Source organism: Panthera pardus, unplaced genomic scaffold (genome assembly GCF_024362965.1).
Source record: "Panthera pardus isolate Hobbes unplaced genomic scaffold, ASM2436296v1 HiC_scaffold_2, whole genome shotgun sequence".
In the NCBI taxonomy this organism is placed as follows: Eukaryota; Metazoa; Chordata; class Mammalia; order Carnivora; family Felidae; genus Panthera; species Panthera pardus.
The window spans coordinates 62,833,388-62,856,778 of NW_026526765.1; the positions used below are offsets into that span (position 1 = coordinate 62,833,388).

A 23,391-nucleotide genomic window follows, 5' to 3' on the forward strand; every position below is an offset into this window, starting at 1 on the left:
TCCTACGGCGGGGTTGGGAGTCCAGAAAGTTCCCTACAAAAATGGTTGGCTTGGTTTGGGGCTCCTGTTGGACCCAGCAGAACCTGGATGGAGAATCTCCTACTTTATCAAAGCCTGGCTCACTTCCTTGAAATGATCTTGCTCACTCCCACTGCCCCAATGGGAAAACTGAGGCAGAAACAAAGGAATGACCTGCTGGAAATCATAACCCAGAGTCTGACCTTTGGACTCGGAATCCCACGCTGCGCTTTTCTGCACACGTAATTCGTCCTGCTGCTTTATTTGGTCTCTTTCCTTCCGAGCGGGAAACACAGCTGTTGGAGCTTTGGGGGAGGATGTAATGCTTATTAAGACCCCCGCTCCCCAGGCAATGGCTCAATGGCTGAACTCCTGACCCTCGGGCTGCTGCAGGAAGTGTGACGTACTGGCTCCGGCTGGATTCTGAGGTCCGTGGGGAGAGGCAGACAAGCCAGATTGAATTCTTGCGTCCAGGAGGTTAAATATGTGTAAGGGAATGGCAGAGCTAAAGCTGCTGATGCACTTCTCTCGGCTCCCGGAGGAATCGGCTCTGCTGGAATGACGTGTGAGCATCCGTGAGCCTGCTGCTGGGAGGGTCCTGGCGGGATCTGGTGGCCCTCAGAGGCTGCAGGTGTGAGCTCTGGGCCCCGGGGTCGACTTCGGACACCTGCAGGCCTCCCCCGAAAGGTTGGGAGACTCCACAACTGGGAGTCTTGGCCAGAGCACGTGGCGGGGGGCAAGGGGTTGGAGGGGAGTGGGACAGACCTATCCCTCCTCTGGGAGCCCCAAGCTCTCGACAGGAACCTCAGCTTTCATTTGAGAATCTCCTGTGGGGAGGCAGGGAGGTTGGTACCTTTGTATGACTGCCTCGGAGGGTGGGAAGTTGTTAGAATGCTGGGCCCCGGAGGCAGGAACGGTTGGTATAAAGTCTGCCCAGCCTCCCGCCCCCCCCGCTTCTCCACCACGTGCCCGTAAGAGTTCTGCTGATTTTTGATGCCTAATATCCATTCCCCTTTCTCTTTGGTAGCACGTCTTGACTTCTTCGGGGAAATCTGCTACCGACCGATTAAGGTGGGGCTGGCCTTAGCTTCCTGATTCCAGGTCTGTGACTCTGCCCAGCCAACCAGAGCCCCACACCCTGACTCAGCCTAGCCAATCAGAGCAGCATGCCGTGACTCAGTCTGGCCAATCAGAGCACCATACCTTGCTGGTGCAGGGGTGAATCTGTATCCCAAGGTAGACCAAGGAGACATGTATTAGCGTAGGCCATGTTAAGCTGCTTTAGCAAATCCGTTTCTAATTTCTTTACAGCCACAGTGTTTTGCTTGTTTGTTTTGTTTTGTTTTGTTTTGTTTTAAATCCCTTCTCAACTACCTGCCGTCTTCCTACTGGGGTGGCAAAACTGTAAGATCTAAGTGTAGGAAGCCACTCTTGAGGGAACCTGCCTTGGAATGAAGCCAACACCGAGGAGAACGGAATGGAGAGAGGCAGTTCCTGATAATATATCATTTGAGCATCTGGATCTAGCCACGCGTACTTCCCATCTCCTGAGCCAATACAGTGACCTCTATTGTTTTCTCTTTCACCCCTCCTCTCCTTCCTTCTTTTCTTCCTTTTCCTTTTTCTTTTTTAAATGTTCATTCAATTTTGAGGGAGAAAGATAGCGAGCGGGGAAGGGCAGAGAGAGAGGGAGACAGAATCCCAGGCAGGCTCTGTGCTGATGGCGCAGAGCCTGATGCAGGGCTCCAACCCCCCAACCGTGAGATCATGACCTGAACCAAAACCACGAGTCAGAGTCTTAACACACTGAGCCTCTCAGGCGCCCCTCTTTTTCTTTTCTTGTTTGGCTTAAGCTACTTTGAATTAGATTACTATTGCTTGAATCAAAATAACCCTCATATATAAGTCCAAACTCTTTTTCTCCCACTGGCTGGTTCAAAACTCACCTTCTCCAAGATTAACAGTTCCTCTTTCTGACTCACTTATTTTTTTCAGTGCTTCCTCAGAATTTACAACTTTTTGCATGACGTCCTTTTGTGCCTGTTTGTGTATTGTCATTTTCTCATACAGTTCTTTTGAAATGTCCTTGACTAGAGTTTCAGTCAAGTAAAAAACAAAAGATATTTACTGGGCTCTTCTGAGCAAGTGGCAATGTGCTGGGTGGTGGGGTGGAGGGAGGGTAAGTCATTTAAAAATAACAATAGAACATTTGAATTGGGTCAGAGACAAAACTCGTGCATTAGGAAGGCCCATTCAAGCTGGGAGAGTCCAGGAAGGGGTGATGCATGAGCAGGGCTTTGTCCTGGCTGCTGTCATGGACTCAGGACTGGTTTGCAGGTCACTTGCAAATCTGATGATGTGGAGAAGAAAGACCTGTAAGCAGCGGGACGGGAGGGAGCTAGCTGAGCAGGTGCCACTTCGCGAGTTGCCTCGGGGCTCTCTGTCCTGAGGTCCGTGAACTTTTGAAGCTGCTTCAACTGCAGGCTCAGGCGTCAGTCCTGTGACCTGTCAGGGAATATGAAAATTCTCTAAGGTCTCTCTGGCCGAGTCAGCGTTATGTCACCTCATTCTGACCTAGAACTCAGCAGGCCTGTTTCCTGATGACCAAGCCTTGACTAACTTCTGCCTGGACCCCTTGCCTGACAGCAGATTCCCTTCTGGGCACACGGTCCTGCCTTGACCAGGGCTTTGCAGGTGCTGAGCCCCAGGCTGGGTCCCTCCTGCTGGCCTCCACGTGCTCTGTCTGGCCCTTTGCTTATTTCTGTCTATCAGGCTCTCCCTGATCCACCTGCTACTTTCCTGTTGGGCCGTCTGGGCTCTGGGCTTTGGTTGGTCCCCATGAGCCCATTGCATCCAGACGGATCTGGCTAAGATGGATTCCGGGGGCAGGAAGCTCCCTCTCCCCTCTGCCAAGGTGCCTCCGTCTCCCTGAGAACCATCTGCTTCTCCTCTGAGACCTGGGGTTCAGGGGCAGGAAATGACTGTCCCAAAGTCACTTGCCAGGGTCTGCAGTTTTCCCTAGCAATGTTAGTGAGACATTGTGGGACCTTCAGACAGAAGGCAGCAGATAACTATCATTAGAGCAGCAGAGAATGACTCTCCCTTCTGGTATTGGAGAAATTGGAAGAGAAGGGCTTGGGATTCTATATGCTCAGGCTCATAGCCCAGGCTTGACAAAAGCCCTTTCAGGATTGAAATAACTGCCGCTCCCAGCTCGGCTGTCCATTTCTGGTAGCAGCAGCACTTTCTCTTTGTCTGCAAACTGCTGTGCTGGTGTTTGCAGAAGGGGTTCCTGCCTGCTAACTGTGTACTCTTGCTGCCCTGCAGAAGGCAACTTCCTAGGAAACAGGGCCTCTCACCCCACCGGGCCTGCCTGTTGTTTATCTTGTCTTCAGATGAGTCACTGCTTCTTGTGACTTATTGACGGGCCTGATGTGGCTCTGCAGAGAATCCAAAAGCCGCGGGTGCTTCCTTGGAGGAATGCCTGTCTCGTGGAGGAGAGAAACCAGGACTTAGTCCTGGGGATTCCTGAGGTCATCTGTCGGCAACTGCAGTTGTGACCTGGGGAAGTTGCTTAATCTCTGGGCGTCTGTTTCTTTATCTGTTTTTTTTTTTTAATTTATTTATTATTATTTTTTTCATGTTTATTTATTTTGAAAGAGAGAGAGAGAGAGCGAGCTGGAGGGGGTGGCGCAGAAGAAGAGAATCCCAAGCAGGCTCTGCACCGTCAGCACAGAGCCCAACACGGGGCTTGAACTCCCGAACTCTGAGATCATGACCTGAGCTGAAATCAAGAGTACGACGCTTAACCGACTGAGCCACCCAAGCGCCCCTGGCTCTTTGTCTGTAAAGGGGGCATAACCATTTCTGTCTCTCAGGGGCATCGTGCAACGTCATCTTTTGAAACCCTGGTCTAAATGTGGAAGTTGAAGAAAGATTTCAGAGCTTGGGGCTGCCTGCAGGGCTGTTGTCTTGCAGTTACCTGGACCGGTGCCAGGTTATTGCCCTCTGTGCGCTACCCAATACCTTAATTCCCTGATGTCAGCTTCTCAGTCTTCCTTCTGTGGGCCTGCTCCTGTTCCCTGGCTCTGGTGGGAGGCCCGAGGTGGTGTTCATGCTCTCATTACGTGTTTTCAGCCACCTGCCCAGTTGTGTGCTCAACGCCCATGAGCCTGCTGTGCTGGTCCACCCAGCACAAGGCAAACTGCTCTTCCCTTGGCTGGTGGCGGCTCACGCTATTCCTTTTCACTTAAATTTTAAGTTTCAGCTAAGTAGTACCTATATATAGTTAAACATTTTAAACACAAGTTCTATTGGCACAGACTCCTTTTCCCTCGCAGGCACATGCCTTTCCAGAATAGAGATGGTTTTTTTTCCAGCTCCCCTTTGCAGCGGGGAATGACCATGGGACTCAGTTCTGGCCAGTGGGATTGACACAGAAGTGTTGTGTGGTCATGTCAGGGAAACATCCTGGAAGGACAACTGGAATATACTCTCTTTTTCATCTTTGTCCCCTTTCCCACCCAGCTGGCAGGAATATGGATTTGATGGCGGGAGCTGGAGCAGCCATATTGAACTATAAGGTGATCTTGAAACTGGAGGCCATGTGTGGTCTAGCAGCAAGAAAAAGGAGCCAGAGTATTTGAGAACTTTGTGGAGCAGCCCCGAGTTGCTTATCTTCAGTCTTTTACCTGGCACAGAAATGCATTTCTGTTTTCAGGATGGGCTTTTGTTTTGGGTTTCTGTTTCTTTCTGCCAAACCTGATTCTAGTAGACCCAAATGGCCTGCCCTGCCACTCCCCACTGACAACCCCCTTGCTGTCTTTTAGCTGTTTCTTCTAGTATTTTCCTCCAGATGTCTGCATAATAACCTTCATGCTATTTCGTTGTGTATTTGATTTTAGACATTATCTATGACTTCATGCTACAAAATATTTGGATTTAGCTTTCTTTGCTCATCCCCTCACCTTCTGCTACCCTCACATACTGTCCTCCTGCCCTATCTGGCCAATATGGATTCTGGTTGAATCCATAGATAGTGTATTTATCCATTACTACCACTGTGTAATTACTGTCTATAGTACAGGGAGTATCCCACAACTACATTTTCTTTTTAAATATAACGTTTTGCTTTTCATGAAATTAATAATGAATCTTTTTTGGTTTGTTTAGTTTTCTTTCGAGGCTTTATTGAGGAGTAAATTACGCGTAGCAGAATATGAATCTCTTAAGTGCCCGGCTTAATGGCTTTTACATGTGATGTACCTGTGACACCAGACATATGACATCCCAGAAAGTTCCCTTGTGTCCCTGTCAGTTAATACCCACCGTAGAGATAACCACTCCTCCCCCACCCCAGAGATAACCACTTTTTTGGATTCCAACTCCATAGACTGTTTTTTTCTGTTTTTGAAACTTATATAAATAGACTGATACCACGTGTATTCTTTTTTGACTGACTTCTTACCCTCATCGTGTTTTTATTTATTTATTTATAATGTTTATTTTTGAGAGAGATAGAGAGAGGGAGAGAGAGAAAAAGTGTGAGTGGGGAGGGGCAGAGAGTGAGGCGGACAGAGATCCAAAGCGGGCTTTTTGCTGACAGCAGAGAGCCCAAAGTGGGGCTTGAACTCATGAACTGTGGGATCATAACCTGAGCCGAAGTCCGACGCTTAACTGCCTAAGCCACCCAGGGGCCCCACCCTCATCATTTACAGATTCACTCGTGTGCTTGTGTGTATCAGTCATTCATTCCTTTTTAATGATGAGTTGCATTCCTTGGATGGAAATATCACACTTTGTTTATCCATGGACATTTGGGCTGGTTCCAGTTTTTGGCTATTATGCATAAAACTACCCTGAATATTCTTGAACTAGTATTTTTCCGGCTCTATGTACTCATTTCTGTGGACATATGCCTAGGAGTGGGGTTGCTGCCATAGGATGGATATATGTTTACCTTTATAAGAAATTGCCACAGAGCTTTCCAGAGTGTTGGAGGCACCATTTGGCCCCCATCAGCAACATACAAAGGGGCTCCTCCTCAGCACTTGGGATTGCCTATCATTCTTAAAATTTTTTTAATGTTCTTTAAATTTTACCTTGGGGGGGGGAGGGGCAGAGAGAGAGGGAGACACGGATTCCGAAGCGGGTTCCAGGCTCTAAGCTGTCATCCCCCGACACGGGGCTCAAATTCACGGGCGGCGAGATCATGACCTGAGCTGAAGTCGGATGCTCAACCGACTGAGCCACCCAGGCGCCCGTATCATTCTGAACTTGATCAATTCTTCTGGGTGGATAGTGATCATCCTTGTGGTCTTAATTTGCATTTTCTTAATGACTAATGTTGCTGACACCTTTTTCATCTGCTTGTTAGCTATTTGGACATCTTCTGTTGTAAAATGCCTGTTTGGGTCTTTTGCTCATTTTTGGTTTGCTTAGTTTCCTGGAGCTAATTTAAGCATCGCTAACTTACCCCTAAGCCCTCTGACAGAACCATGAAGTGACCATCTGCATTCCCCTCTGCCCCCTGCTCTCCTCACCTTGGACTCCTCTTCCCACCATCCTGGGAAGCCTCTTCCCTTTCCTTCCCCTGTGCTCGATCTCTGCTTCCCGGATCTGATTATGTCTTTGTTCCCACTTTACTCCCTCCTTTTGGTGGAACACAGCCTCTGAGCTTCCTGTGAAAGGATATTTAAGAAGGACATTTTTTGGGACTTGGCATTTTTGAAAAATATCTGGATTGTACTCCACTTAATTGATGATCTGACTGGGTGTAGTATTACTTCCTTCACAGTGGTGAAGGCTTGTTCCTTTGTCTCTGGCTTCCAAAACTGCTGTTGAGAAGTCTGAGGCCATACTGATTCTTGACTCTTTTTATGTCACTCCTCCCCCTGCCCCTTAGAAGCTTTTGGGATTTTTTCCCCCTTTCTTCCTAGGAGTTTCAAAATTTCACAAAAATGCTTCTTCTTGGGCAGTTTTTCATTCATTGTCAGGTCCTCTTTCAGTCTTTTCAGGCAGATAAGTCGTGTTCTTCGGTTCTCTACTATTTCTTAGATCATTTTCTCCCTACCGTTTCTTCTGTTCCCTTATTCTGGAATTCCTGCTGGTCGGATGTTAAATCTCTGAGACTGATTTTCTTTCTTACCTTTTCTCTTCCATGATTCATCTCTTTCTGCGGGATTTTTCCCAAATTGGTCTCCCGGTTGTTTTATTGAATTTTTCATTTTTCTCGCTTATATTTTAATATCCTGGAGCTCCTTTTAGGTTTTCTAAATGTACCTCTTTATATCCCCAAAGGGAATGGAATGACCGTGAATGGCTTGGCCACATCCACGAGTGTAGACAGGTGGCCTACAGGGGCCAGGCTCACCCAGTGTGCGAGGGAAACAGGTAGAGTGTAAGACAAGAGGGAGTGGGGGGACCGTGGTGAGCTGGAACATGGACTTGGGATTGGTGGATGTTTTTATTCTCGAAGAGAAGCTGGACATCTGGATTTTTACGGCTTTTATGTGCTAGCAACTAATTTGGCTTAAAATTATCGACATGTGAGTTAAACCAAATACACGTACAGGCAATATTTGACCTGTGAGCGACCATTTTGTGAACCTCTAAGGGTGTGCCTTCTTGTTTGAAAATTACCCTTGCCTTCATTCTCTACTTCGTTTCTCACAACATCTCCGTGAAGCCCCTTGCCTCAGGGCTGGTCATGGGTAGAACTGTTCTCAAGAACTAAGTATAGTACTCTGCTTAAAGATGCTCGGTTGGTTGGGCGTCTGACTCTTGGTTTCGGCTTGGGTCATGATCTCACAGCTCATGGATTCGAGGCCTGTGTCAGGCTCTGCGCTGACAGTGTGGAGGCTGCTTGGGATTCTCTCTCTCCCTCTCTCTGCCCCTCCCCTGCTCACGCGCATGTGCGCGTGCTCTCTCTCTCAAAATACATTTAAAGAAAGGTATTTTTTAAAGTGTTGGCAATGAGCAGCGGTGGGAGCGTGCTGCTCAGGTCTCCCTGCTGTGCAGGGTGTAGGGAGCTCAGCCTCCACCTGCCTCTCCTTTGGAGCCCGTCACGGTGTCGAGGCTGAGCCACACTCTCCCCAGGCTGTTCCCAGCAACGACAGACCACAAAGCAGTAGGGAACAGAGCCGGCCATTTCTGCCCCACTCAGCCCATCTCTAGCGTCACACCTTGCTCTGGGGTCCCCAGGTCCTGGATGACACTTTCTCAGAGCTTCACTGCAGTCTCACTCAGCTCCCCCTTCCTTCTCCTCCTCCCCCTTTGCAGATGTGAGGCCTGCACCATGGCCTGAGGCTCTGTCTGCCCGCTCCTGTTCTCCACCTGAGCCTTCCCAGCCTTTCCCCAACAAATCTTGCGCACTTTTAATTCTGTCTCTGCTTCCCCAACTGACGCAGCTCCTGAGGCCCCAGGCCCTTGAAACATGCGTGTGGAGGTTACTTCCATCTCTGCCTGTGGTAAAGGACTCCCAGAACATTCATGCCTGGCAGGGAAGGGCCTTGAGAGGGCAGCCGGCCCCATTCCTTCTGCAGAGCTGCGGCCGTTAGGAGGCCAGAGGGCCCCCCACGCCACCAGTCCCCGAGTCCCCTTCAGGTGCTGGCAGTTGTTTGGGTCAGAGAAATGGCTTCTCTTCTTGAAGATGCTGGGATGACGTAGGGTCTAGGGGGCAAGGGGTTCTCTGCTGGTTTCCCGTTTTCTGTCAGAATGTAGGGGATACAGTCAAGGAGTTTCCTCACAAGGAGTTTCCTCTGCCCGCCCCCCTACCCCCGGCTTCTTACTTCGGGACAGTTGGGGCATTGGGGTTTGATCTGCTGACCCCCTCCTGGGGTCTTTCTCTGTATCCATCATCCTGCTCCCTGCCAGGCTGGCCTCCCTGCTTTACATCCTCCCAGGAAAACACATATGGATGGTTTCCCCAGTGACAGGAGCCTCTGGGTAAGAGGAGGTTGGGACACCCTTCCAAAGGGTGGTAGGGTTGACCTGCCCCTGAGGGGTTGCGGTTCTTAGGCCATGCTGAGCTGCAGTCTTCCTCCCAACCTCCTCCTTTTCTAGAAATGTGAGTTTCCACAGAGTTCCATGCTTGGGAGGAGGCGGAGCCCCGAGGCGAACCCAGCACTTACTGGATGACCCGAGGGAAGGGACACACAGAGCTGTGGCTTCGCGTGGTTCTCTCATCTCTTGTCATTATCACGTTTGTTCTCCACTGAATGTTTCAAGATGAAGCTTTTGCAATCAGGGTCATCTGACCTTGGCTGTCGGAAGGGATGGAATTATGGCAACCTCTGGGGAGGGTGCCTCCTTCCACCTCCCTCCCTCGCGGTCCCCCGGATGGTTTTGTGGATGTAATACTGTAACAGAGCGAGGGAGGAGTCACAGGGCCTGCGCCAGCCGCCCCCCCCCCCCAGGTGACTGAGCCCGAGGTCACCTTTCTACCCAACTCCTTGGTCACAGAACTCACTGCATCCTCAGAATCAAAAGTGTGGAGAGGCTTCCTCACTGCTGGGTGGCTTTCAGCATTTTTCCTGCAGTGGTGGGCACCAGCCCCTGGGGCCCATAGGCCTGGCAGGCCCCAAGGACTCTCTTCATTTTCCTGGTGTTATTCTTGGTTTAGGAACCCCAGCGAGCTCTCGAGCTTTTTGTAGATGCGTCCCACTTACTCTGAGAAGGCATTTGGACCCTATCCTGGGGCTCCATTTTGTTCCTTTGTGCCTCTCATCATTTTGCTTTTTAAAAATACATTTCTCTTCATTTCAGCTGAGTCATTTTCCTCCTCCTCCTTCTCTTCTTCTTGACACTCCCAGGAGCCGGAAGGAGCCCTGTCCCAAATCCTTGGCTCCACCAGGCCAGATCTTTTCCAAATGTCAAACTCTCAGGAGCCTTGGCACAGAGCGGAGCCGACTGGGTTCTGGCCCTGACTCTCTTCCCTCCCTCATCTCTGTCAGCCTCTGCTTTCCTTTCTCATTAGGGAGGTTTATTAACTGGCTTTTCTGCGGGTACCTTTGCCTTGAGGTTTGCAGACAGAGCCTGGCAGGAAGGCCCTGTGCTCCCTAGCATGGCCCTGCTGCTGTCTGGCCCAGCTCGCCCCTCAGAGCTCCCCTGGGCACTCACCTCTGTCAGGAGGTGCAACATCAGGGAGCTGCTTGGGGGCCACCCTTCCATCAAGAGAGGGGCCGGGCCTTGCTCCAGGGTCTCGGCCCAGGCGGCTTCGGACCCTCGTGTCTGCTTCAGGGAACGTTCCCACCAGGCAGGACTGCCCCTGCCCCGCCCCCCGCCGGCACCGTGGCCCTGGCCACGAAAGGCTTTGTGCCCGCCTCACGGAACCGCTGAGACAGTGGAAAGGTTGGGCCGCTCGTCCCGTCTGCACTCTTGGCTGTAGGGGAGAAGCCTCCCAAAATGGCCGGGAGAAAGAGCACCTAGCCTTTACAGGGCATTTCATGGGCTTCGAAGACTTTCCCATGTATTGTGACTTCGGTGCAGTTTCAACTGTTTTGTCCTCACCGACCACTGTGAGGGAAGCTGGGTAGCTGTTCGTTTCCTTATTTTTGTAGCTGAGGAAACAGGCTTAGAAAGTTTAACAGATTTGCCAAAATCTCAGGGCCAGTCCTGATTTAGTTTTTCAGTTGTTATTAAAGAGAGAGAGAGAGAGAGAGAGAGAGAGGGAGAGGGAGGGAGAGGGAGGGAGAGGGAGATTGACCTAGTACAAGACAAGTAAGGGGCTGGATCACTAGTCCTGTCTGCGTCTCCTGATGCCAAAATTACAGGCTTCTCAGTGATTTTCAATTTTGATAGCCACTCACTGATTCTATGACATGTTGGGGCCTCTCACAAGGACAGAAGGGTATATTTGCTTTATTTTTTATTTATTTATTTAAATAAAAAAAATTTTTTTTAACGTTTGTTTATTTTTGAGACAGAGAGAGACAGAGCACGAACGGGGGAGGGGCAGAGAGAGAGAGGGAGACACAGAATCCGAAACAGGCTCCAGGCTCCGAGCTGTCGGCACAGAGCCCGACGCGGGGCTCGAACCCACGGACCGCGAGATTGTGACCCGAGCCGAAGTCGGATGCTTCACCGACCGAGCCACCCAGGCGCCCCGGTATATTTGCTTTAGAAGTGAATTGAAATGGGTCTGATTTGACAGCTGGGCACTCTTCTAGACATTCATTCATCCATTCACTCCGTGCAGTGGCTGGGCTGCTGGGGAGACACGAAACTGTGTGCAAGTGACATGGTCTCTTCCCTCATGGCATTGAGGTCCTGGGGTTGTTACGGTACCAAGGACGAAATCAAAATCCCAGTTTGGAGTTGAAGAAGGTGCGGCAGGATTCTCTTAAGTTCACTTAGGGAAGCCAGTCTCCGTCTGTCACTCTGAGGGAGCCACACCGTGAGAGGTCTTGGGACCTGATCATTCTTCCTGTGCAAAGCCCTCTCTGGCACCCTCCGTCCTTTGCTGAGTGCCATTCCTGACTCTGGAGGGCCAGCAGGCGGCTGGTCCCCATCCTTGTTAGCATCCCACTTCTTTCCACGCATGTGGGCACTCCCCTTAACTCGAAGAACTATAAAAAGTCTTGAAAACTCTCTGAGGAAAAGTGGAACCAGCTGATTGTCGTCCACACCTTGCGAACAGTTGCCCTGCCTCTGAGAATTCCGTCGGGGGGAGTGTTGCTTGTCCCTCACGGTTTTAGTTCACCCGGGCAGACCTGATGTTAAGCGCTGGCGAGGCGGACATGCGCCCTCAAGAGCCACCGGGCTTGGGTTCTGTGGAGCAGACATCGGGGCTCATCCCGGTGGGGCCCGTTTCGTGCATAAGCTGAGGTTGGCTTTGTGGGTTTTTTTCCGTTCTCTTTGGGGAGTGACTTTTGGTGTGTGTGTTCTGAGCTGCTTATGCAAGCGGCAACGCATGACTCCTAGCCCAAGGCTTCTGTTGCTCTTTTCTTCTCTTCTCCGCCCACAAAAAATAATTTCACATGAAACCTGTTCTCTGGCCAAGGCTTGTCCCCTCCTCGGCAGGGGGCTCTCTTTTGTGTTGACTTTAGAACAAATTCAGATTTCTGTCTCCAGATTTTGGGGCGCGCAAGCTCCAGCTTCCTTTGGAAACTTTGCTTAAATACCAGCATACTTGGAAGCCCTTCTGCCTTCTTCCTCCCACAGTCTAATAATTCCTGAACTGATGGATGGGAGCAGTCCCGAGGGCTGGCGGGGGGAGCCAGCTGCCATTTTTGAACACGGTGTATTTCACCCACGTTTTCACACCCAGGGTGAGAAATTGGGAGTAAGACTGAGCAGAGCGAGCCCTCGGTGGGTTGGCATGCCGACTCTAGAGCTCGTTGGCCTTGTGACGAGCTCCAGGCATATTAAGATGGCTTTGAGCCTCAGTTTCTCCATGAGCAAAATGGGGTTCAGAAATAATGCCCATAAAGTGCATGGGGGGGCACACAATAGAAACTGCAGGTGTCACGAGGAGGGTGGTGATGATTTCCGGGGAGCCTGGCTTCTCAGATGGAGCTGGTGATTGGGTGGGTTTAGTGGAGAGAGTTCTAGCTGCATGTTCAGAAAAGCCAGCCGCTCCCCAAAGCTCCCCTCAGCCGCGCCCGAGAGAGCCTTAAAAAAAACTACCTATGTGCACAGAAAAGTGATGAGACTCCACGATTCTCCTGCTCTCCCTTATCTGAACCAAAATTTGAGTCTTTGCAGAGAGGAAAGGTGAGGGCAACAATTTTCCTTTCCGTTCTAAAGCAGAGCTCCTCAGAGGTGCTATAAATATAAGAGTATAATTATTCTTTCTCTAAGCCTTGTGTAAAATGGGCATACTAGTGATTGGTTTAAATTAAGAAGAAATCAAATGTGGAGGTTCTAAGCCCAAAGAAGGGGAAAGCAGGTGGGCTTAGAGTCACAGATCTGGGTTTGGGTGCAGACCCCCCCCCCCCACTAGCCACATGGTGGGGCTTGGGACCAGCTGACCTTCCCCCAGCTCAGTTCCTGCGCCTGTAAAACGGGGGTGATACCCACTACTTGTAGGATGGAGTCCGGATGAGGTAACAGATGCAAAATGGTGCCCGGCACGTGGTAGGCACACCAGTGGCGTGTACCCTGGGGGGAACCAGGAACTCCAAGCTCTGCTCTGCTGTGGTGAGGCGGCAGTGAGCTTCCCTGCTGGTGCCAGGCTGCTGAGCTGTCCCGCCGGTGGCACTTGCCGCAAGCTCAGTGTGAAAGAAAGGGTGGCCAGGCCACAGGGGAGATGCACAGGTGAGACCAGAGGGACTGGCACCTCTAGGCAGGCTGCACGGAGTGCATCTTCCTCTTTGTCTTGGCGACTCAGGCAGCGGTTTGGACAGAGTGCCTCTAATGGAGGAGAAGCCCAGGACGGTCATCTTCACCTGGTCCCCCGCCCCCCCCCCCACCCGCAAACAGAACACCCAGCATTTTAAACGGACTCAAAGGCTCACTTGCTCACAGCCTTCCCCCCACACACTGGCTGTCCAAAGCGCTCTCAGACAGGAACACTTACTCAAGGGAAAGCCATTTATTTCAAATCTTTATTCATGATTGGAGAAAAATAATGCCATGTGACAGTGTACAGGTCCTGCTGCCTAAATCCGTAACAGAGATAGACGTTATGACTTAGCAAGCTCATGTGGTGCCAATTCTGAGATCAGATGAGGTTGTTCTTCCGTAGGAAATGGGCCCTGGTAGCATTGTTTTCCCATGTTGTTCTAGAAAAGCCTTTTGCTTGGTTCCCGTTTAAGTTTCTCTCTTTGTGTGTGTGTCTAAGTATGACTACAGCTCTGGGCTGGTGTTTTCTATTTATTTGGTGTCAGGTGTCAGCATTTCGCGGTACTAGGGTGGTCCTCTCCTTTGAGAAAAACAGGGCTATTTATTGATACAAAGGAGAGGTGTTCAGATCATCTTGTTAAGATGCAAAGCTCAAAATAAACACCGTATCTTTATTTGGAAATCCACATCCTTCCTTAAAGGAAGGCTCATGAGTAAATTTGTATGAAGTATGAAGCCCAAGCTGAGTGTCTATTTTTAATGACTTCTTTGCTTACATTTTAGATTGTACAAATGCCTCTGTCAACCCTTACAGGAATTTGGACTTTACTCAGTTTCGAGCAGAAGAACCTTAGCAATAAATACTACCGTGTGCCTCGAAACATTACAAACCAGGACGAAAGGAGATCTACCTGACTTCTGAGAAGAAACAAACCAGTGGCGTGAAAAATATACAACCGAGATCAGTGAACGGGTTTAAATGGACATAATGAGCAATTTGATGCCTGGGGGGAAAACACGGAGATAATAAATACAAATGACAAATATTTACAATGGAAGCAACAAACAGGACATCAGTAGGCGAACACATAAAACATTTACACTGAGGAAAATATAAAAGCGATGCCTTTCACACATCTAGCCCAGGAGCCGACGAACAAACGAACGGCCGACCCAGCAACGCGGGAGAATGTTATTGTTTCAGCCTTTGAGTGATGTAAGTAAAACGGTCAACGTGCTGCAGTGGCCCATGGCATGAGACAGCCATGGTTTACGCTCGGTTCCCATGGCAGAGCCTGACACATCGCTCCTCCTCCCCCCACAGGCAGAGCTGGCTTTTCTGCTTCCTACAGCTCTAGCTCTTTCTAGGTGCTTCTCCCAGCATTTTGTCACCTTCCCCCACCCCCCCCCCCCATACCCAAATGGTTTCTTTCCAACGTGCACATGAAAGATTCGGGGAGATGACCTTCCAGCCGGAGGCTGGAACCAAGGAGATTGGATTTGGGGTATATAAATACTAGCTGGGTTGGGGTCAGGGCATTCCCTGGAACAAGTTATGTTAGAGTAGATAAATTTAGCTTCTCTATCTCTGGCCTCAGGTTGCTTTGAGGGAGAGCTATAAGCTGATATAAATGGAGGATGCTTCCTTTTTTGCCAACTCACTAGAACGGGGGTCAGAACACTCAGGCCCAAGAGCCAAATCCAGTTGGGCACCTGTTAAATATAATTTTACCGGAGTGGAGCCAAACCCCTTTGTTATGTGTTGTCTCTGTATGCCTGCTTTCATGCTATAATGGCAGAGTTGAGTCTTTGGGACAGAAACCACATGACCCACCAAACTGAAAATAGTGTATTTACTATCTGGACTTTTACAGAAAGAGTTTGCTGACTGTTGCTCTAGAAGGAGCTGGCCCAGAACACCCGTCTATTCTTTGTAATACTGGCCTTCTATTTGAGTACTGGCTGCAAGAAAGGATAAGCTTTAATGTGATAACCCAGTGGGAAAGAAAGGGCCTATCTATGGAACATTTTGAACAATCACAAGAACCCCAGCGCTGACCCTTTATTATAATCCTCTCCCTCCTTGCCTTGGAATTTTACTTCTGTCCCACCTCTCTTTCTTTTGTCCACTTGGACTCTTTTCTTCGTTGCTAAATTTCCAGTCCGGATCTGGAAAATCCTGTCTCTCAGTGCTTCCTGGCGGTCTCCTCCATTTATGTAAAAAAGCTCAGCATTTCTCGCTGGAAATCACAGTCATCTGGTTCTCTTCTCCCCCTTTCCATGCTCTAAACCCAGAAGCCACGTTTCCAACTTGGCCTCATGGCATCGGGTACAGGGCTTTATCGATCTTGGCTGAGGGTCAAGGAGAGGTAACAAAATGGTAAAGAAAATCTGTCAAATGTACTCCTCGTGTGTGCATTTTCCTCCGGGTGTGTGGTTTGCCCTAAGTGGCTAGAAGCCCACGCCAGGCAGTTAGATGTACAGGTACACCGTTCTTTGATTCCTTTTAAAATATCACTCAAAAGAAAAAAAAAAAACCAGCCCCCAAAGATGGGCTGTATTTCTTTTTCCTTTGAGCTGGTTTTAATGACCCAGTTGCTTTGTTTGAAAGCCATTTATTTAGATGACAGGTATGTAGATGTAACTGGATAAATAAAAAAGTGAAATAGAGATTTGAAGCAGTGGTTAATATACAAACACACAGGGGCCACTCCCTCGGACATGGTCCCCCAGACAGAACAATGGCTCAGAACTTACACGTAGAACCCTTGCCCTCCCCGTCCCAAGCAGCTCTAAACCTCAAGGTCCCATGCAAGAAACGGAATTTCCGTTCGGCACCAAGCACCCACACGGCCCTGTCTCCTCTCCACCCTTCTGACTCCCAGCTCGATTTTTACATTCACCCCTGCATCCGAATCCAGCCGCCCTCTGCCAAGACAGCACCGGAAGATGCGGGCCGGGGCCCAGCACCAAGTGCGAGGTCTAGCTGATGGGCCTGCCGACCCCTGCCCTTCCCTGGCCCACCTCCCCCACAGCAGAGCAAACCGCAGGCCGCCGCCCAGTGGCTCCACGGTTGGAAAGAAGACAAAGTTGCAAGGAGGCTGCGAGGCACGCTCACTTCAGGATGTGCAAGTGTGGAACCCACCGGGCACAGCCGAGACCTCGCCGCTGCCCAGGCCGTCTCCGCCTCACCTGTTCGTTCCGCTAGCACACGCCTTCATCAAGTCCGCAATCCCCACCAAATCCTGCGTGTGACATCCCCCCTCTTTAATGGCAAATGTTCTGGAATGTCCATAGAGAAGAAAATGGACGGCATGGAGGAAAGATTTCCCGGCCAAGCCTTTGGTTTCACCTCCGGATATCGGAGTATTCAGACTGTTCCTCCTCCCACTCGCTGCTTCCAGAAGTTCCCTGGCCCCCGTGGCCGGCTGCTCTGCCCCGGGCATGAGCGTTTGGGTGGCTTTTGCTACCTCGCTCACCCTTGACACCTCGGCCCGTCTCCCGACTACTGGCTTCCGAGAGGTGGTGACCTGTGTCTCCGTGGTGGGCCCTAGAGAGCTTGGCTCTGTCCACCTGGAGCTGGCGCTCAGGGGGCACCGTGGGAGGCCTCTGGATGGCCGAGGTGCAGAAACTCAAGATGGAGCACAGGCTTCCCCAGTTCTGCTCACACTGAGCCTGAACGCTGTGGGTGATGGCCTCCTTCACCTCCTCCCCACAGGTCAGCAGTAGGTTCACCAGGTCCACGTAGGGTCTAGAGATTGAAAGCAGGAGAGAGAGAGAGAGAGAGAGAGAGACCGAGAATGGAACCAGTCCCGAATGGGCCACAGAGGGCAGCGGTGACACAGGCAAGAGAGATACAGCCCATGCCTGGCTTGGGTTTCATTTGGTGAAAATGTTTTCTGGAATGGCCTCCAGCTTTTATACATATCCTCTGGAGTGCTGGCCTCCAACTACCATTTACTAGGTGGCCATTACGTACCAGGCTCCACGCCAGGCATTGGAGAGAGACTGGTGACAGAGCCTACCATCAGGAAAAGGGCCAGTGGCAATTTACAGGTGCATACAATAAAAGGAAGAGCCTCTGGGGAAGGTGGGTGAGAATGCCAGGTAGGGCGGCTGTGTGAATGTTGAAAAGGAGCACAGGTCGTGCTTAGGGTCTGCTTTTTAGCAGGAGGAGCAGTGAAGTGTCTTGGGGGCCAGTGGAATAATGCTTAGGCAAATGGCGAAGGGTCTGAAATACCAAACCGAGGACTCTTTTTTGGCAGGGGAGGAGAAGCCATCAAAATTGGGGCTGGGGAGCTCCCCATCGCCCTCTTGCAGCATGGTGTCAGGTGGGGCCGGCTGGCTTTGCACTTGGTGCCACTCTCCTGGGTAAGCCTTAAGCCTTAAGTGAGACTCCCAAGAAGCCAATCTCCCATGTCTGTGTCTGCCCCTGGTTTAGGCTCATGATGAAGAAGGGTGTTTTTGGAAGGTACTGGATGCAATTCCATCTGTACCTGGAAGAGTCTGAGATCGGTGGAGAAGGGTGGGAGGCAGACGGCCACCCTGGGATCTTCCCTTTCCTGGTAGTAAAGGTTGAGGAAGGGGAGTGGCTATCCAAGCATCTCTACTCTTCCCACCTCGGCTTGCCTGGAACTCGAGGTGAGGGCTGGCTGCAAGGTGCCTGTGTGTTGGAATGAGCGCCAGCCGTCTGTGAGATGAACACACTCGGTTCTGGAGGGGAGAGCATTGCTCAGGCCATCCAGCTGCCCTGGGTTGTTCTTTAGGAAAAGTGCTGGAGGAAGAACGGCCCCATCATGCCAACATGGGGTGGGAGTTGTGTGCCGAAGGCGGACACGGTGTGTCTGCTTTTATGGGCTTATCTGGTAAGAGGCGGCCCCAGCAATGGGCTCTCATGGCCCACTCACTGAACCTTTCTTACATCTCACTGGCCTTTTAGAATCCCCGAGGCGGGTATGGAGTGTTTCATGTGGCTAACTAGCATTCTCAAGCAGTCCTTGGCTAGCAGTATTTCTGGGTATATCTGACCATGAGCATTGTGCAGCTCTGGGCCATCACCCGGGGCAGGAAAATCACTCTGGAACGGGAGCTCATTTATAAGAAGGGGCAAGACTTTTTTCCCTCTGTGAGCCTGGGCCACCTGGGTGGCTGCATTTTAGCTCACATCATCCTTTCTTTGCAAGCTGACAGTTGCTGCTAGGCATGAAGAGCAGATTGTGTTTTAGGACTTGTGAAGTAGTTTACTGCCATTTTTATGAATTAGTCCTCAAGTTGTAGTTGATTGAACTATCCTCATGTCATAGATGTAAAAATGGAGATGGCTGGGGGGGGGGTGACGGGGGGAGAGGAGAAAGTAGTTTTTGGAAGCTTCTGGGCTGGGAAGGCCTAGAGCTGGGCTGAGAGCAGAGAAGAGGAATGTTCTGGCTGATAGAGATCAAGCTGCCTTTTAAGGCCTACTTGATGCCTTTGGAGTCAGAGAGTCTGTGCATGGCTGATGGACAGGGTGCTTAAACTCTCTAAGGCAGGCCCCTAACAGTGACAAGGACAGCGATAACACTCCTCGGGCTAACAGAGGAGGGTAGGGGGCAACACAGAAGAAATGTTCAATGCGTGTTTGTTTCCTTCCATCTTTTGACAACTAGCAACTGATTGCCTGAGGGAGCTCAAGGTCATGGAATGTATCTGCTACCACAGCATCAGGATTTTAGCACCTGATTGCACCTGCCACCCTCTGGGGATGGATGAGCAAATTGTAGGGGCTGAGACTCTCTCTTTTTTGGGACTAGCCCGGTGCTCTCCGAGTTTCTTGCCCCAGGGTAAGGGGAGGGCTCTCTTGGGAATGTATAGGCTGCCTCCTGGCCTCCTTTGCCAGGGCAGTCTGCCTGCCAGATGAGCTCTCAGAACCCCAAGGCGGATCCGAGAAGGCTGGACTAGCCCACACTCTCTCCTGCCCTTGGCACCCTCTCCCGAGGAGAAAGCTGTGAGCCATGGGGAGGGGTGTGTGTTAATCTAAGCCGTGTTTCGAGCTGGCGTGGTGCCTTCTCAGGCTGCAAACTCAGCCTGTGTCTAATGACAAAGCCCAGCTTTCTGAACTGGGTGTCAGCAAGGCTAAAGGATTTTAAAAAATACTTGGAGGGGGATGTGCCCGGAGGCTGCCAGCACCCAGTGACAGGGCGTGTGGTAGCCAAGGCAGTTGATATGGAGAAAGTGGGGCGGGAAGGGGTGAGAGGAACAGAGGGAAGCAGAGAGCTTGAAGGGAGCCGCTTCAACCAAACATGAGTGTTTTGGGGTGGAGGGGGGTTGGATTGAGGAATGGGGGTGATGTGGATTCTGGAGTGACTGTGATTTCCTCTTCTCTAAAATGAAAAGCAAATTCAGTTCTCATTTTGTTATCTGTGACCAACGCCACACGTTCTTAAATGGTCTTCTTGATAATTGGGGACTGACAGGATCCTTTGTGCCCAAATCGGTTAAGATAGTTAAAGCACAACTCAGTCAATTCAGCCTGAAGTTCAAGTTGATGCAGTGCATAGTCATGGCTTCAGAAGGGCAGGTAGTGGGGGGGGGGGTGTCTGTGGGGAGTTGGGGTTAGGTGAGACCCACTTTTGGAGGTCCTGGCTTAGCAAGAGGGAAGAGGACTTGTGTGCAGGCACAGTGAGTGTTCTCAGAAGAGGCCTGGGCTCACTTACAGGGTGAGCCACCTGCATTCCCAGAGTGGGCTGGGGTGGGGGGCTAAGTGTTCATTCTAAATGACCAAGGAGTCCTTCGGAAGTAAAAATCTCATGCCCCCATAGGCTATATTTCCATGGAGGAGGCACCAGAAAAGCCACAGGGCTTTCCTCCTTCTTAAATTCTAGGGGGGAACAAAAAACAAAACAAAACAAAACACCAAAAAACAAACAAAAACCCCCTCCGAAACCTTCAGTTTTCCCAAAGAAGATTTTTCTCCAATCTTGAAAAAGGCAAAGTCTCCTTGCACTCCAGGAATGTATTATTGACTTATAAACTAGTGCACATCATCCATTCTTGAGGCCAAACAAACTATCTATAGTGGATGACAGTGGACTGAGGACAAAGGAGCTTCAGGACTCTCTCAGCCATGGGACATTTGCCTCTTCCAGAGGCAACTCGAAGGAAGGGAATTTCACAGTGCTCTCTTTGTGAAATGGGGTGTATTTGGGAAAAGGGAGAAACCTCTGCTACATCTGGGGGCCAGTGAGCCTTCAGCAGGTCTAATGGGGACAGAGAAGGTCAGGGGCAAGGAGGTTTGATGTCTATTCCTGATAATCAGCTTTAGTCATATATATTGCCAGTTCCCAAGCTGGAAAGTAGGGATCAAACCTCAGAGCAGGATCTTTAATCTCTTAGTTTCCCTTTCCTCCTCTATTGAATGGGGATAGTAATCTCTATCTTCCAGCCCTGTTGGGAAAGGTGCATGAGACAGTCCAGGTAAAGTCCCTGGCCAGGGGCCTGGCCCACTCACAAAATGATAGCTATTATCATTATTGTTATTGTTGTGGAAGCTGTTGTTGCTTTGTTTCCTTACAGGTATTTGGAAGAATGATAGATATTTTAGTGGATGTTAGTGTGACTAAGGAAAAGGCAGCATCATTTTGCTCCTGGCAAGAGCTGCCTGCAGAGATTCACGGCGAATCTTATAATTCGCAGCAGGGGTGTTGCAAGATACCTACAGCCTCATAACCTGATGGAAAGTGACGGGTGATGGTTGGCCTCTGTGACCCAAGTGGTGTGGGTCGGGTGGGGAGCAGTCTGCTTAGTGACACGGCTTGGGGAAGGCCATGGCACCAACGAAGGAGCAAGATTTCATAAAATTGTACAGATAGAGACCAGCGGTGCCCTAAGTTGCTGAGGCAGGAGCTATTGTAAGCCACCGCCCATGCTTCATGTCAGGAGCAACTGTATACCACGTGCTTTATCACTTTGCAAAGTTTAGGATCCCATAGATGAGATATATATATATATGTATATATATATGTATATATATGTGTGTATATATATATGTATATATATATGTATATATATGTGTGTATATATATATGTATATATATGTATATATATGTGTGTATATATATATGTATATATATATGTATATATATGTGTGTATATATATATATGTATATACACACACACATATATACATATATATATATATTTTAAGGACTAAGATGCTAAGATGTCCGGGGTTTATTACTGCATTGCAAGTCTTTAAATAGGTGAGCTCATATTTACCCACTCTGGCCTAAAGGTGTTTAGCTGGTAAGTTTTTGACATTGGTCTTGTGAAAGTTTCCTCTGGGAGGGCATTCATGTGTTAGGGAAGGTAAAATGGACCTTTGAAGGAAAGAGGGCTACGGAGGCAGGGGGAAAAAAAAAAAAGCTATTGCTGTCAGCTTTTGGCATGTAAGATTCTGGAGCGGGACTGCCTGCCTTTGCCTCTCATTGTCTGTGTGACCTTCACCTCAGTGAGTCCGTTTTCTCATCTATAAAATGGAGAGGAGGATGACGCCTAGCTCGCAGAGCTTCTGTGAGGATCCAGGAAGAGGGGCGTGTGAACACCTGAGCACAATGCCTGGCACTCAGTAAACGGCCAACGACTGTTACGAGTGCTCAGGGGCACTTTCATGGCCATTTGGAGTATTCACAACTGTTGGGATCTGGGCTGAGGGGAAGGCGAAGCCGTATTTCTGAATCCTACACATTTCATGCTTAGTAAAATATTTTCTGTTGCTGTCGCTTATGCTTGTGAAGCCAATGGTGGAAAGTTCTTTCGCTTTTCCTGAAGGCCAGCAGGAAAGGGACTCCCAGGGGAGTCAGTGCAGCTTTCTGAGGTACAGCGCAACCTTTCCCGTCTGACGGGAGTTTGGCCTCCAGCAACAAGCCCCTTGGAACGCCTCTAACACCAACCAGTGGAGCGGGGCCCCTTCTCCCCATGGCCCCCGTGGGGGCGGCACTCACTCGTGCAGCAGCAAGTCCTTGAAGTGAATCATCTCCACCATGACTCGGGTGTTCTCCTGGGCGGCAGAGCACAGATCGTGTTTGAGGTAGCACTCCCGTTGTAACTGGAACACCATTTCCTTAATGGCTGGGCACTTCCGGCTTATGCAGCCGAATCTGTGCCGCAGAGCATGGGCCTTGCACTTCAAGGCCTCTTTGATAAATGACTTGCCCTGGGAACAGAGAGGACAGAGAAGACAGAGTGGGGCAGAAAAGACAAGTCCTTGTTATAAGCTTAGACGTCCGCCCTTCTTGGGCTGACACGGGGTCTTTGTGACAACTGAACCTTAAGGCCCTGCCTCACGCTGACGTCCGCGCAGGTGACGGGCTGACGCTGCATCGGGAGGTATGTCTTGAGTGACACGATACCTCCGATACCTCCGGCATTTGGCCAAGAAGGATGTCACCGGGAGACTTAACAAATCTGCCTCCTTCCTCCCCAGCTGCTCGCCTAGTTTCCCTTGTCCCGGGGCTGCCGTGGCCATCTGTCCTCAAGGCAGCTCAGTGTTGGCGGCTTGGTGGTAACCTTTCTGGAACACAAGGGGAGTTTGGCCAGATGCAAATCCAGAGCTCCCAGCAAGAGTTTTCCCCAAGTAGAAGGTGTCTGCTCATCCCACTCTCACATCACTGCCTTTTCCTCCTGTTCCACGAATGACATCAAGATTGGGTGCTATCTGTGCCTTCTTTTCCTGTCTCAGCGCCTCCCACCGCCCCCAACCCATACCCTTGTCTCCTCCTATCCTTTAAGGAGGAGCATTCTTTTCCTTTTTGAAAATGATTCGACTCCTTTAAACTGTTAGGATTATTGCCTCTAAAAGGCCCGCCTGGCACATTGCCTGGCAGCATCTGGAGTCTGAACTGCCCAACTGACAGCCCCTCCCCCACACTCCCTGCCTCTGAGTGGCTAAGGCAGCCAGGCATACATCTGGCCCACAGTTCTCTTTCCTGGCAACCCCATCAGATTGTTCTTATCCTAGAAAGGAGACAGCTGTTGGGGGTGTGGAGGCAAGCTGGGGCGTTAGGTCCCTTATCAACCTCTCAGGGCAGGGAGGCATTCTGGGATGCCTACCTAGGG

The 23,391-nt window shown here is 50.2% G+C and overlaps 1 protein-coding gene and 1 long non-coding RNA gene across 2 annotated transcripts in view; one reads left to right on the top strand and one right to left on the bottom strand.

Annotated features, from left to right (window-relative positions):
- LOC128778270 (uncharacterized) lies at positions 1-15,972 on the top strand. Its single transcript, XR_008423768.1, has 2 exons — positions 1-583; positions 14,086-15,972. It is a non-coding gene; the product is annotated as an uncharacterized LOC128778270 (long non-coding RNA).
- STC2 (stanniocalcin 2) overlaps positions 15,902-23,391 on the bottom strand; it is a 12,933-nt gene continuing 5,443 nt past the window's right edge. Inside the window, exons 3-4 of the mRNA XM_019450340.2 lie at positions 22,278-22,489; positions 15,902-17,053 (exon numbers count right to left, since the gene is read on the bottom strand). Of these exons, the coding sequence (XP_019305885.1) occupies positions 16,651-17,053; positions 22,278-22,489 (615 nt within the window). The 3' untranslated portion in view covers positions 15,902-16,650. The remainder of the gene's footprint in view (positions 17,054-22,277; positions 22,490-23,391) is intronic.